This window comes from Dysidea avara, chromosome 7, assembly GCF_963678975.1.
Source record: "Dysidea avara chromosome 7, odDysAvar1.4, whole genome shotgun sequence".
NCBI classification, from domain to species: Eukaryota; Metazoa; Porifera; class Demospongiae; order Dictyoceratida; family Dysideidae; genus Dysidea; species Dysidea avara.
The window spans coordinates 13,422,019-13,437,779 of record NC_089278.1 but is presented as its reverse complement, the minus strand read 5'-3'; the positions used below and the strand labels follow the sequence as shown (position 1 = coordinate 13,437,779).

Genomic DNA, 15,761 nt, shown 5'->3' with positions numbered 1-15,761 from the left:
GCTGACTTCAAAGGTTCAGATACACTCTAATAAAGCAGTCGATAACTCTAATAGAACAGTCAGTGCTTGAAGTGTGAATAATATGTGGGTAAGCCAGAGATATGTGAGGATGTCCTATAGTTAAATTCATGCTTTAGCAGATTAGCTACAACTTCTCGGCATACAGTTTTGTCCAGATACAATGTGGGTGAGGGAAAATTGTTCCGCCATTAGAAAGACGGCTAGAGAAAGTTATTAATCTCAACTGCTTAACTCTCATCTCTTAGTCTAGTCTTCTCACTGTCGCAATGCGAGAGATAAAGACGAAGGCACCTTCGCTGCACTGCATAAAGACGTAAGGCAGTGCAGTGAAGGTGCCTTGCGTCTAGTTTTTATGTAACACATACATACTGTAACTTTTTGTTCACAACTAGTAATTGTAGCATACGTACACTTATTGATTGTAACATACACTTCACTATTGTTGATTTTACATCCTAGGCACACCAGCTGTGCTGTCTGCCTAGTAATTAATAATAAAGAATAAAGGCAGGTTTCACTTCCGTACTGAAATTCCATCACGCATGCTAGCTAGAATCCCTAATGGAACTACGTACCTTTAAAGACTAAATCTTCGTAGAAACACATGAAACATTCTCAGTAGCATAGCGGCACTATGATAGCGGTTAGCTGGTAGTGACTTGAAAATTCCTAACAGTATTACGGGAAAGCGAAACGCGGATTATTTCCGTTTACGCCTCCGTTGCCAATCCCTATTATAAGTCTAGTATCTATGGTACGATATACTAGAATTGGGGGACTGAAACTTTGCAAGGGAGTGTCACCAAGGCGCGCTGTAAGTCGATCTGCGACCGCGGTCAAAGGCAAATTTCACCTTGACCTGTGACTTGAAGCATTTATCAGTGCTTGACCTCTGACTTAAGGCCACTCCAACAAAATTCATTGTTTCCCATTTCCCGCCCGCATGCAGATTTTCTTCCCGCATGGTGATTCATTATTGCCGTCAATATTCATTATTTATTCTGTGACTGCATTTATTTTTATTTTATTTTAATACTTTTTAATGCAGTTCAGGACTGCATTAAAGGTCAATGGGTAATAGATACCCACTGCCAAAGAAACATACATAGCTACAATACAGTGCAATAACTAATAATTACAACTGTTAGTTACTTATAATTACAATAGATAGCTAGAGATTGTTAAAATTGGTAGAAATTGGCGTTCTAGAGCAACGGTGGCAAGGGCACAAAAGGTGAAATGTACAAGCTCTCTCAGGGTTGAAGTTATTAGTAAAATGCGACCATAAGTAGTTAGTTAAACGATATTTAATTGTGCTGGTAGATAGTGAAAGATCAATGACTGGTAAGTAATTGTATAGTCTGGCTATCCTGTTAAAGTAAAAATGATGTTGTGTTACTGATGATGTCCTTGGATGATTCAGTTTTTGGTTAATCCCAGATCTGGTGTTGCCTCTTGCAAAAGTAATGTAGTTGTAGATGTTAAAATTATCAGTGGGTGACTTTAAGGATTTTATTAGAAACAGTATATCTTGGAGTTTGTAGTGATACATGAGAGGCAGGAGATGCAGTTGTTCCAGTCTGAGTTTGTATGAGGATGTATAATCATTAAGAATATATTTAGTGGCTCTTCGTTGAATGCGTTCTAGTGCAGTAATGTCTCTTATTAGTTGAGGCCTCAATAATTGTGAACAATATAATAGTTGTGATCTGACTAGTGCTAGGTATAGACGTTTCTTTGCCTCAGCACTGTTAACCTGGAATGTTCTTCTGATAAGTTAGTCCTAAGGTTTGGTATAGCAGGCTTGTTGTAATTACCAACCAAAAGTAATCAGTACAATTACAATTACTTTTTAAAGCCAATCTAATGATTACAATTACAATTCCTTCAGTATGTAAAAATTAACAATTGGCTACAATTACTTTTCAATTACTACTGTACATTGGGTACAACAATAACGTAGCTACAATTCTCCAGCATTAATCTTTAGGTATATTAACTATTCAATTTTTTTGGTAATAGTCTATATTATTTGGCCTGAGAATATTGCCACTATGCAGTGGCGTAGCCAAGGGTGGGCATGGGCGGGCATTTGCCCAACCATCACAGTTTCTTGCCCAACCATCACAAACTTTTGCCCAACCATCACAAGTAGCTTAAGATTCACGCGAGGATTCACAGCAGCACACAAAACCGCCCTACTTTGATACTGTAAAGCGTAAACATGTACCTCATTTCTTGAACCATGACTTCAGAAGGGATCGAGATAGATGGTATATCACGTGATCCATTACGCGGAAAATCCCTTAGGAAGTCCCTATAAAAGACGCACGTGCCACGCTCCTTGGCGCGGTTTAAATTCGAAATTTAAAATGGAGTCAAAGCGTGGTACACTACAGTCGTGGTACTGTATCTCTGAGTCACAGTGAGTGATAATCGTCAGTAGGATTCAGTGTGGATGGTGCTGGCAGTAAAAGATTTCGTTTCAGTGGATTTGTCAAGCGTATTTTTATTTTTTTTTGATAAGGAAAGTACCGTATAGCCTACCTTACTACTGATGAAAGAAAACAGGAAAACGTGACTCTTCTAATAGCATATGCAAATGGAGCTGGAAATGGAGAAAAGGTCAAGTCATTATAAAGCGTCACGTGCACAAATTGTACTGATTAACCGAGTTGTGGTTTACACCAGATTCATGCAAAATGTACATTGACTGCTGTAAGTCTGGGACGAAGCTTTCTTGGCATGCTGATATTTGTGTTATAGTTCATAAATTAGCGCCCCGGCCTTCATTTGGGACCATGTGGCGTTTAATTGAAAAAGTATTTCATATCGCTGTGGTGGTTAGTCTGTACACTATACTGCCAGTTGATTGTGGTAAATATGTGATGAACTGTTTACATTGTAGGTTCAGCAGTTTGATGTCACGTGATACTCAGCTACGGCGATCGTCGGTGGATGCCTGTCTGCCCTACAAGTTTAATAGATAGCATGTAGCTAGTAAATGTTTGCATGCATGCTAGCAGCATTTATTTACACTATAGTATAGGTAGCTGTAGGATACACTTTTTTATATTTTTCTTTGATAATGTCTCACATGAAAGTGAGTGTGTTTCTTGTGTGTGTAGTTAAGTTGATGTTATGCCCAACCATCAAATATTGGCTGGCTATGCCCCTGCCACCATGGCTGAATGCACGCTCAATTGGTGCAGATGTTGCTGGAACTCTGAGCATATTCCTTGCTATTGTATTTAAAATGGGGTATTTATTTGCTTTTATCTTACAAAATTTTAAAGGGTTTTCATCCTTTGTAAAATCTGTGTCATCTAAATATGTTTTAAATTCTTTCTCTACTATTGAACCTTCTAAAAACTATCCACTGTGTTTGAGGTATCAGCCAAACAATTTTCTTAGTTGGGGGCTCTACTGATTCTACTTTTCCACTTGTTTCTTCTACTGTAGGTGTATGATGAGCATTGTCAGAAATCATTGTGTACATATATAGCTAGTCAAGTCATGGGGTAGTACTGTTATAATTAGCGTAACTTTGATTACTTACATTGAATTACATAATGATTATTGACTGAACAGCTAATTACCATTACTTTTATGCTCAGTGCATGAGCAATTACAATTACTTGAAAATTACTAATGATTATAGTAATTAATTACATTGCAATTACAACCCAAGCCTGCTGCATAGGCAGTATAGCAGTAACCTTGTACATTCCTTTTGTGTATCCCTTTAAACAATTAGTTTAGCATTCAGCCAAGCCCATTTAGCTAGCTTTTCACTGTTAAGGTTCTTAGTTTAAATATTTCTACTCTATTTCTTACCTGTAAGATAGTTATGAATTTCGAAAATTTGTGGAAATATCTATAATGAATAATGGATAATGAACCGCCCGGCCGCATGCATTTTAAAGGTCAATGAAATGGGAAACACTGAATTTTGTTGGAGTGGCCTAAACATTTCTTTTCTGGTTTTGACCGCTGCTTTATTCGAGCCTATTTTCCAATGTGCACTTGAGCTTGTAACTTAGTATAATAATTTCTTGGGGCGTGCTACATACAGCTGTGGAAGAAACAGCACTACATTCATAACGAAAGTTTTATAACAAATTCTTATGTCTTGTGAGTTCAGTAAACTTGGTTTTAAATACACATAGTTTCGATTGTGGGTTTTGAACTCTTTGTCTCGTCTTGACTCACTGTAGAGCAATTCTGTGGCCTTGACCAATGACTTAGAGTTTGATGGTTGCAGATCTACCTACAGCAAGAGCCTGTGTGACACCCCCTTGAACTGGGTAGGCAACAAGATGCTGGCATTACCCAAAGGCTCAGCCTATACAATATGAATAGTGTGCCTAGTACATAACTTACAAGTACACACAACAAAAATTGGAATTTTCAACTAGAGTAGGGACCATAGCACATCGATAAAAAGTACTGAAACAAGCTGGAGTAGTGCACGATATTAAATCAAAGTAAAACAATAAGAAGTGTTATATCTCGACTGTACATTTCTGTTATGGTATCTTGAGCACAGTAGGGATATAACACTTCTTATTGTTTTACTGTGATTTAATATCATGCACTACTCCAGCTTGTTTCAGTACTTTTTATTGATGTGCTATGGTCCCTACTTTAGTTGAAAATTCCAAATTTTTTTGTGTACTTGCTTGTTAACTTTTTGTAAATAGCTAATTATTATGATTGATGAACCTACGCATACCGCGTCTGAAATGGCACTGCGCGCCCCAGCTATATCAGTTATCGTCAGAAAAGTGAAGTATCCATTATACTTTGTTGGCAGATGATGTTCAACCCCGTTACACAACATTACAAATCAAGAACTGTTCGAAAATCACCTCTGCAATCCACACATACCAAAAAAATGGCACCGCACACCCCAGTTATCGTCTGAAAAGTGAAGTATCCATTACGCTTTGTTATCGGTTATGTTCAATCTGTTACACAGCAGTATGAATCAAGAATTGTTCGAAAAGCACTCCGGAAAAACAGAGTATAGCCGCTATGAAAAATACAATACGGATGATTTCTATTTTGAAGGGAAGCCATCATGTGCTACCGCCAATCAACACTTTTCACTGTCAGCAAAGGTGAATGGGACACAAAGGAGGACACTGGTAAGTCCATGAAAAATGCATTGTGCGTACTGTGGTGTATCAAAAGGCACCTCTTGGGCCAAAGCGACGCCAAACAGTGAAAAAATCGAGCCTGTAGCCTTAGCCGTTATCAAGTTATGCTTGTCTGAAGTCAGTTACTTACTCAGTCAGTCAGTAGAAAATTCCATTAAATAGTTTTAAAAAAAATTCCATACCAACTTATTGAAAAGTGTTTCGGGTCAATCCGAAAGCTTGATTGGGCTTAGTTTTACCTAACCAATACTGCCTCATTGTCGTCTTGGAAAATTGAAGGTGGTTTTTGGGTGATATTATTTCATGGGCCACATCAATGGCGGATCCAGGATGGGGAATTTGGGGCAAATGCCCCCCCTCCCCCCCCATTCCTCACCTTGTGGAGGAGTCAGTCATACTTCTGATTAAAATAGCTACTAAACTCAAGAAACTCATGAAAATATGCACATTTTACTAGCATTTATTACAAATTCACCTGAAACCAAAGCGAACCAAACTCAAACTAGCTGTGAAGTTGTCACCCAGCACCTTCGTAGTACTAAGCGCCTCTAAAAATAATTATCGTGTTGCAGTTGTTTAAGACATTCAGAGCCTTTTAAAAAGACTTCACAACCATCTGAGAAGGTAAAAATCAACAGTGAGACACTACTAAGAGGTGATTATTTGCTGCTCCAAAAATGCAGCACTGAACTAGAGAATCTGGTAATCTCGCGTGGCCAGACCGCTTTTTTCTCTTTGTCATTGGGTAGGGAGAAAAAAGGGTCTGGAACAGTTCAAATCCCACAATCGTCTTGACACGTCACGAGGCTACGTCACAAGTGCGCTTAAACTCCATTGTAACATGAATGCCACAGTACAACAATAAACAAAGACTTAACTTACTTAAACAACTAACAATCGATTCAATCTATTATCGCCTCAAAGGCAGCTTTAGATGCGGATAGGTTCATAAATACGCGCTTGTAATTGATTGACGCAAGCGGCTACTATTTGAAACGCATCACGTTTCTTTGGTTAATCCGGGGAGTGCCAAGACGAGTGTGGGATTCTAACTGTTCCAGACCCTTTTTTCTCCCTACCCAATGAAAAGAGAAAAAAGCGGTCTGGCCACGCGAGACAAAGAATCTGGCTCTCCCCAAACCACTTACACCGGCTTAGTCTGTTTGTGCCCCTCCCCTTGCCAACTCCTGGATCCGCCCCTGCGTGACATCTACTCCTTTGTGGTCCCTACTATACAGTACTATCATACTGTATGTTAAGAACAGTATATCAGCAACAGGAATCACTAGAATGTTTAATACAGGCCTAAGGGTACAACGTACTTATATTTGTGGCTCTAGTACATTACATCGGATTGGTGAATAGTAGTATATAGTCTATATGGGCCAATAATTCCCCCTTACCCTCCCCCCAAGCAGCGGGCTATATTATGTGGGAGCGGAGATGGGGTAACGTGTTAGCTACGTAATATAACGCGTTACGTGCGAGTTGAAGTAATATAACACGTTACATTGTGAAATGCATGTAATATAACGTAAGTTACTTTTAGAAACTATTAACTCGTTACTAGTAACGAACAAAGTAATAATATTACGTAACGAGCAAGGTAACGAGTAGCGATCAGTGCGATGTAACGAGTAATACTATGAGCAACAATGAGCCAGTAATGCATTACAAATGGCCATTAAACTACTCAGTGATCCATTACCTCAATCCATTAACCTTTCACCAATATTAAAGGATGCTGCCCGGTCCAGTGGACTGATGCGTACCACGTGATCACATAGACCATTGCTATTAATGCCCACCGTCTGTGTGGTTTGCATGCATATATGCTGAAGTGTTAATTTAATTCATAATATTAAAGTACGTGAAGTTACTTGCATTCAGTAACTTTAATATTTACAGCTAATAATATTAAGTTACATTTCACAAGTAACTTAATATGTAATATTATTAAGTTACATTTTATTTTAAGTAATATGTAACTGTAATATATTTCATTGTGTAGAAAGTATTATGTAATATATAATATATTACTTTGAAAAGGTAACTTCCCCAACTCTGTGTGGGAGTTAATTAGGTGGTACAGTGAGGCTTGGATTTGACAGTTTGCTATATGCCAAGGGAATAGGATTTGTCCAGTCCCTTCCACAGTTGATGGGTAATTTGTGTCATGTGTATGAGTTTGTGTGGTTGGGCTGTGGGCCTGTACTCATTTTCAAATTATTTCCCTACTCAGTAGCTACTGGGGACAAATTTGTTTGTAGATTCCCTTATTTTTCCCGTCAGTACAGGGAGTACTGGTGTGTACCCACATCATACTTGTAGGGACGCATTTTAATCAATGCAACTATCTCAGATAACAGCTGTGGAATGTCAATGCTTCCTATTAATTTCATTTCAAAGTATCTGATATGTAATTATGCATCTATCACTTGTATAGTCCCACTGAATGTTCCCACGCAGCATGCTGGAATCTCAAGGTGTCTATATACCCCTCATACTCTATCTAGCTCCACACCATTGATATTTCAGGCAAATGCTTTTATGTAGATGTTGCCTGTTACACCTTTAAAACATTACTAATATCCTTCTTACCTGGTGGAAGAGACAGTTGCTTTCCCCCTGTATTACACGAGCACTACTGTGACCATGTGTGATGGATTCAGGTTTTAATTGCTTGAATGCTTGAACCAAGTACTGAAGGGAGAGTGTTAAACAGGAGTAAATCATTGACACAAAGAATACCTATATTGTGCAATGGTTTCCCATACTCAACACCTATCACTCTATCACTATAATAAAAGTGTCAATTTGATTAAAAGCCACCCAGTGTGTTTGTGGTACAGGCTATATAGGTATTATTATGAAAAAGCTTGCTTGAACATACCAAGTGTTCATCTCTCATTGGGATAAAGGGCTTAGGTTATCACCATGTAGACAAAAGTGTTAGAACCAATAACCCACCTAAGTGCAGTAATTGTTAAACATCACAACCACTAAGCCATCTAAGAGCTAATACAGTAGTTCTGTATATTAGGACCGGATCACAGAGATTTGCAAGAAGACACTTTTGCGCTTGGTTATAACTAACTAACTGAAGGGGCACCATGAACATATTGTTTCTGATCAATATTTTTTGTGAGAAGTTCAGCACGACTTACCATAAGCTGCTATGAAGCTATATGAATCTTTTCTATTCAGTGGAAGTTTCTAGCTAAGGCCTTGATTTTTCACTATTTTCAGCCCAACACATGCCTTTTGGCATACCATAACATGCATGCATCATGGACTTAGCGTTGTCCTTCTTCATATCCCATTTATCTTCAGTTGAGTGACAATGCAAGGTGTTGAATTGCAGTAACTAGCGCATGATGATTTCCTTACATTTTAATAGCAACTAGATCGATTGTAGAAGCACTTCTTGGTTGTAATGCTGTGTAACATGCAGGGTGAACATAGCTGAAAATGAAGTGTAATTGCTACTTCACTTTATCAGTAGTTGATAGTTTGGGTGTGCGTTCAGACGAAAACATGGAGTATGACGCCATGCATTCTTTCTTTTGATGCAGTAGGTGCAGTCATAATTATGTTATAAAAAGTAAACAAACAAGCAGAAGGATAAATTAGGAACTTTGATTAGGGATCATAACCACATAGTGAAACAAGGGAGGACATCTACAGGGATGTATCTAGGATTTTTCCAAGGTGGTTTCCAGATAATTGCTAGGGGAGCAGCCCCCAGCCACTGATAAATTTTGTACTTCAAAGTTTACTACCTATGAACAAACTATTAAATTTCAATATATGCTAGTTTCCTGGTTCCCTTTAAGTCCTATCACGTAATTATGGTTTATAGGGCTGGTCAGGAGTACTGTACTGTAGTGATACAAAATCCAAATTCTCCAATTAAAAACTCAACACTTTCAAGTTTAGTTTTGCATTATACCCATTTAAATTGCAATCCAATCTGTTTGACAGCTTTATTAGAATACATCTGACTGCTCTATTAAAATATCTTGATCTTCATCCGTAGTTATACTACTCTGCTCTATTCCCATTTTTTCTGTATTCTGTATATTTGTGCAGCCAAACTGTGATGGTGTGGTGTTCCTGCTGCAGGCCCACAAGTTCACATTTCAAAGGGGGTTTTTGGAACCCCAGGAAATCCCTTAAATATACCCCTGATACTTGCAGATAAACTATTAATCCCTAATTCAGTCATGGGTATAGATTCCTACCTTTTCCTTCTACTTGTGCACATTGTGTAGTATAGCTAGTTGGTTCACGCTCACCTGAGCCCTCGTTTCTTGTGATAACTTTTGTTACATGAACCAGCTGCACTTGCCCAAATATTTAGTAGCACTTTAAATACTTATCAAAAAGTACTTTGATACAAGCAAAAACAAGTGAGCTATGAAGCTTTACTTGCCTTATTAAAATATCCCATACATTTAAATACACAACTATAGCTAACCTTAACCATTGGGAGTGAACAAATGTTCACCTCTTTGTATTTGGGTGAACACGAACTGACTATAGTAGAATGTCTATAAGTCATCACTTTACGTTGTAGATCTAGATCAGCACCAGGGATGATTATGTGACAATACAGAAATCCTATATGTAGCTATACATAATGTACTGGCTACAGTCACCCACTGTTGTCTGTGTCGAGTTACCCACTGTTGTCTGTGTCGAGTTACCCACTGCTGCTGTAGTCTTGGCTATACATAGTTGTACTGTTGCCTGGAGTTACCGTCATAAGAAATCCTATTGATTGCTACTACTCCTTGTTTAATAACTTGTTCACCAGTAAATAACTGGTTGAATTTTCAGTGCACTGACTTTTTGTGAGCCACAGATAACAAGCCACCATTAGCTGGGTGAACATGAATAACTAGTCATCTGATCCTCCTGCATTATAAAGCATTGAAATTTTGTACAGTGTGCGCATCATACATGTGTCCACAGTCAACTCGACTGATCAATGGCACAGCTGACGTCACGTGATTCAGTTGAACCGTGATCTTTCATTTATTTATTTTTTCATACATGTGTCCGTCAGTATGAGGAGAGAGTGCGAGAGGTGGAACATGGTAATTTTAGTCCTCTTGTTTTTTTTCAACTTCTGGAGGCATGGGTGCCTCCACCACTGTGGCTTACAAGCGCCTGGCCTTCCTCCTATCTTGTAAGTGGAAATCACCCTACTGTAGGGTGATGAGCTGGCTTCGCTGCCGTCTTGGCTTCTCCTTATTGCACTCTGCCATCATGTGCATAAGGGGTTCTCGCTCCTCCTCTGGTCATCCCTTTAAGGGTCATGTTCCAGCATCAGTTGACCTTGCACTGGGGGGAGGGGCGTCTTGGGGCCGTTTAAGCCCCATTTCCTTTTTTTTTTTCTATTCTGTGTTCTGTAGGTCCTGTTTCAGTAGCTCTGTAGGTGTAGGAATAGGCTAAACCCATTTTATAGAACATCTTAGCGTAGAGTAGAGTGTGGTGGATGGGAGTGCCAACTTGGGCCGGTTCTTCTTTCTTTAAAAAAAAATAAATAAATAAAAAAAAAATAAAAATAAAAAAAGATGTGTCCACAGTCAACTCGACTGAATCAATGGCACAGCTTACGTCACGTGATTCAGTTGAACCGTGATCTTTCAGACCTCGTTTCAGACTCAGCTGTCCTTTAGTACTCACAATGGGAGCAAAATTGTCGTATCCAGAGGTTGATCTTAAGAATAAAGTTGCTATAGTCACTGGTGGTAACACTGGAATCGGCTACGAGACGGGAAAGGCGCTTGCTTTTATGGGAGCACACACGATTATCGCGTGTAGGTCAGAAGAACGAGGCCAACAGGTAACTAGCTATATAGTCACTACACTTAGTATTGCATCATATTTCAAGTGATGGTGCCCTCCTGCATGTGCAAAATTTGATCCCCTCAAGGTGTTCACAAATTAAAAGAGGGTGGAGCTATATCCAATTTTTAAAAAGCGTCATTGTTCACTTTAATTTTCTTTCGTGTATTTTGTAGGCTATTGACCATATGAAAGAGGAGGGACAAGCAGCTGGCAAGGAGATTGAAGTTGAACTGATGAAGCTTGATTTGGCATCACTACAGTCCACCAAACAGTTTATTGAGGACTTCATACAGAAGAACCTTCCACTACACTTGTTGATATGTAATGCTGGAATTGCATTGGTAACCTATGGTGAGCTGCCGTTTATTTGCTGTAGCAATTATTTGAGTTACACTATTGATTAATGGCTATGTATTGTGCTAAGCTTTAAAACTTGCGTGGTTAGATTCTGCATCTCTCGTTATTCTAGAATTTCTTGGTTGTGTGAAGGCTGCATGTACACACAACAACCCTACGGCTATAACATGGTGTGGTAAACTTTTTTGTATGTTCTAGTGTTGTACTGATAATCAGATTGGTTATCGGGAAAACCATATATCGGCTGTACATTTTGTACAGATCAGCACTATAAAGAAAAAACATCAGAAATAGATGAGTATTTATACATGCTCACATACACCAAGCGATGTTATAAATGTACTGAGTTGCATTCTCCACTATTAAAGTGTTGTTATTACTACTTTAATGTGCTGTCAGCTTTATTTGTAGCACTACTGATAGATACTATATGAACAAGCTAAATTGGTTGTTGGTGACCAAATTTCTAGTAAAGATTTCTGACAAATAGGCATGCAATACTATATCAGATCAGCTACGTTTATCGGCTTAAAAATATTGTCCTTACCAGAATATTGACAGAATCCGATAAGTATGTTCTATTAGAATATACCAAAATGATGGGAAGCATGCAGGTACTCCTGAACCTGCAGAATCTCTGTAGTTAAGACAACTGTACTAATGTGTATGTTTACCACACAGGTGTAAACAATGTGCATGGTTCTAGTAGTGTCCTATTATGCAGGCTATACATGTAGTATGATTTGACAACATTTAACTGATACTGAGACATTAATTTGCACTTAGGATTGATACCATTGGTACCTACCCTTCGTGCAGGAACTTTCCACATTAACTACAATGTCAAATCAATGCACTGGGACTGGAGCATGCATTGAACATTATGCAAGCCTGTTATAATAGTGAAATTATGTGAACACATGGGTAACCTGAACAGCATGTAAGCTAAACCAATAAATTATTATCAAGACATGGGTACTAACAGTACCTGTTCTGTCATGCTAGAGCTGTAACATAGTCAACAAAGAGAAATGAATCAGTACAAAAAGTACTCAAAGCAGCATGCACTAGCTATATATACTGCAAGCTAAGAAGATAACTTAACACAGAGGTGCACGCTTCCAAGCAGTTTTTGAATAGTAAGTTCATAGCATCCAGGTATGTATGGACTGATGGAAAAGTATACAGGTAGCACATTTTATAGGTATAGGACATGCATGGGCAGCCAATTGTGCATGTTCATTTGTCTGTACGCTGTGCGTGACTCGTGTTGATACGTGCACAGATTGGTGAGTAAGCATTGTCAGTAGCTGACATATAAAAACAGGTATGTCAAGAAAGGTGGCTCTGATAAGAATAGTTGACATAGGCAGGAATTGAGCCCTGGACCTTTGCATTTAACAGTTCTATGCACTAACGCTTGGGCTGTTTGTTCGTGGTTTTGACAGGAATGTAGCCCAAGTTTTCCTTACACCAATGCCTTTAATGTCTGTAGAGAATGAAAAAAAGTACTTAACAACAAACTTGGAGCTGCCAGATGATGAGTGCTTAAATTTGCAACAAACGTCCTGTGTTGATATGTGCAGTGGTTAGCAAGATAACTGACTGACCTGAATGGAATGTAGACATATAGACAGATGGCTTTTCAGCTTTAGATAGATAGATAGATAGATAGATAGATAGATAGATAGATAGATAGATAGATAGATAGATAGATAGATAGATAGATAGATAGATAGATAGATAGATAGATAGATTAACTGGCATAGAGAGGGGAGTTTCCTGAGGTTCTCCTGATTTAAAATTAAATTTCAGCAGAAGCACCACATGCAAGCTATCAAAGCTTGGTAGGAAACTCTCAGCTGTAACTGCAAAAAAGAATATAGACCTATATACTCTAACAGAGCAGTCAAAGGTACTCTAATAGAACAATCAAAACTACTCTAGTACAACAGTCATAGAGACAAGGGTGGTTCCAGGGAGTTTCTAGAAACTGGTCAAGAATTTTCAGCTAATTAAAATACAGCTAATCTTTATTGTAGACTCTAATGATTGGTAGCTGCTTAGTGAGGTTTCACTGTACACTAATGAAGCAATATCCACCCTAATAGAACAGTCAAATAGGTAGCTAGTAGTTACTTAACTTACGCAGTTCTCAATGCAATCTCTTGTCCAAATGGAAATTACATAGGAGTTACTAATTCTTCTTTCTAATTCTTGAACATGTACCATATGGTTGTACATGTTCAACAAAATCAGTAACTAATTACACAAGCCGTACTAAATTAGCTATAGTTTCTCTTGTCCCTTTTGTTTGTATATACATGGTAAACTGGCAAAACTTGTTGTTCCTCCTATACATATGCTAATGTGTAATATCAACATTTAGGAAAGACTGAGGACAACTTTGAACTACATTTTCAGGTACGTCCACTTTTGGCAATATGTATACTTTCGTGTTGTGAAAACATTTGTAATGCATTGCCAAACATCAAGACTCAAGAAGCCAGCAATGTTATAGTTTCTATGCACAGTTGTAAAGCCATAAATAGCAGTGATCCTAATGTAAACATTTCATAAACAATTGTTTTGATTGATTGCAAACTTTCATCTACACGCCTTATTGTTTCTTTGTACATAATTAGGTTAATCATCTTGGACACTTTCTGATATGCTTGGAGCTCCTACCTTGTATGATCAACACTGATGGAGACAAGAGGATTGTTATTGTGTCATCACGAGCTGCTAAGGCTTTTGGAGTCTGGGACCCTAGTAATCTACAGGGAGACACCAGCTATGCGAGAATGAAATTTTATGGCAACTCAAAGTTATACAATGTGAGGGGTAACAGCTATATATATATTTCACCTGTAGCTATACATGTAGATAATGACAATGTATGCACTTCAGAGGAGGATAGTGGATAGTGGAATAACTGTATCATCACTACATCCAGGAACAGTAATAATACAATAAAAATTTAGTGGATTGTTATCACTGCATATGAACAGGTGAATACAGAGGTGACACGTAATGTTGAAGACATGTGGTTCTCATGGATGTTCAAGGCATATCTTAATAGTTTGTAACTCATTGTGTTACCCATGTACTGTGCCACCGATATTGTATGCACATCACCCACACAGCTATATTATTGTGCCCCAAACTTAACGGTAGTATAGCGGCCAGAAATAGAGACTTGGGTAGTGCCCCTTCCCACAATTAGTGTTTTTTGTGATTACAAACTGCATATTTCAAAATTTTTTTGATCAATATGCATTATTGTCAAGGAACAATTGCCTAAGAATTGAAATTGTTATGCTAAAAATTTTCATTTATAGAGATTGATTAGCATTAAAACTTTCTCTCATTGAAATTATATGTGTGCATATTGTAGTGAAGTTATCCATTGTACACATCAGGTTTTGCACGTACTCCCCAACAAGGAGCAATGACCACCCTCAATTGTGCTGTCAACCCATCACTGAACTCCCAACAAGCTGTCTACTACAACAACTGTAGTCCTGAACAAGCACCAAATACAGCAAGGTGTGTGTATGTGTGAGCTTGGGGTGTAATGCATATCAACTACCAGTATTCTGCACATCAAATACCAGTATTCTGCACATCAAATACCAGGCCAGGAACTGTATCTGTATTTGTCATCGTACATGCAGGTAGAAGTTTCTGATATGAAGAGTTCATGGGTTCACATTAATATTGTCTTTGCTCTACATTCTATCATTGATGTGCGTATTTAACAGGTTCATTTGTAAATAACACCAGTAGACTTGTCAACCTCTCTAGTGATTACGCTAATGATTTGGTGCATGTTTATGTAGAAATGAACAGTACCAAGAGGAGTTGTGGGGGATCAGTTGTGACTTGTTAAAGGATTGGATGTCACCTGAAATATGGAGCAAGTATTCACCTAGTACAGAAACAACAGCTACAGCAGCCACACAAGATTCTGGTAACAATGATGGAGATGATGACCAGCCAATAACTACAACAGATAATGAGGACAAGCCATCATCAGCTGATAATAAACCACCAGAGGGTGAACATGAAGGCGAAACATGAATTCACACTTTGCAACATACTTTCATATACAATGTGCTGGTTGTATGACATCATGATTGCCAACTAAATTATCTGTCATTAGCCTTTCAATCCCAAGCAAGATTCAATTGTCATAATTAATGCCACAAGTGCTACACAGCATGTTCATCACTTAGGCATGCATTGTAGCAAACTTTATTACCGTGTTGCCTCAAATAGTGGCCTGGGTAAAAAGTTGCCTACACATTTATTTTACTGAAGTAGCTTTTCACCTAGGCCTGGGTGAAAGTTGCTCAAAAG

At 38.4% G+C, this 15,761-nt stretch overlaps 1 protein-coding gene and 2 long non-coding RNA genes across 3 annotated transcripts; 2 read left to right on the top strand and 1 right to left on the bottom strand.

The window, feature by feature from the left end:
• Window positions 1-2,098: 2,098 nt before the first annotated feature.
• Window positions 2,099-3,158, top strand: LOC136261343 (uncharacterized). Its single transcript, XR_010703868.1, has 2 exons — window positions 2,099-2,646; window positions 2,930-3,158. It is a non-coding gene; the product is annotated as an uncharacterized lncRNA (long non-coding RNA).
• Window positions 2,874-6,180, bottom strand: LOC136261342 (uncharacterized). Its single transcript, XR_010703867.1, has 2 exons — window positions 6,066-6,180; window positions 2,874-2,992 (listed from the first exon to the last, which is right to left on the bottom strand). It is a non-coding gene; the product is annotated as an uncharacterized lncRNA (long non-coding RNA).
• Window positions 6,181-10,787: 4,607 nt separating this feature from the next.
• On the top strand, window positions 10,788-15,578 carry LOC136261734 (retinol dehydrogenase 11-like). Its single transcript, XM_066055782.1, has 8 exons — window positions 10,788-11,037; window positions 11,216-11,393; window positions 13,789-13,823; window positions 14,045-14,236; window positions 14,286-14,360; window positions 14,411-14,480; window positions 14,822-14,948; window positions 15,242-15,578. The coding sequence occupies exons 1-8, from the start codon at window positions 10,879-10,881 to the stop codon at window positions 15,480-15,482; spliced, it is 1,077 nt and encodes a 358-aa protein (XP_065911854.1). The 5' UTR covers window positions 10,788-10,878; the 3' UTR covers window positions 15,483-15,578.
• Window positions 15,579-15,761: the final 183 nt, after the last annotated feature.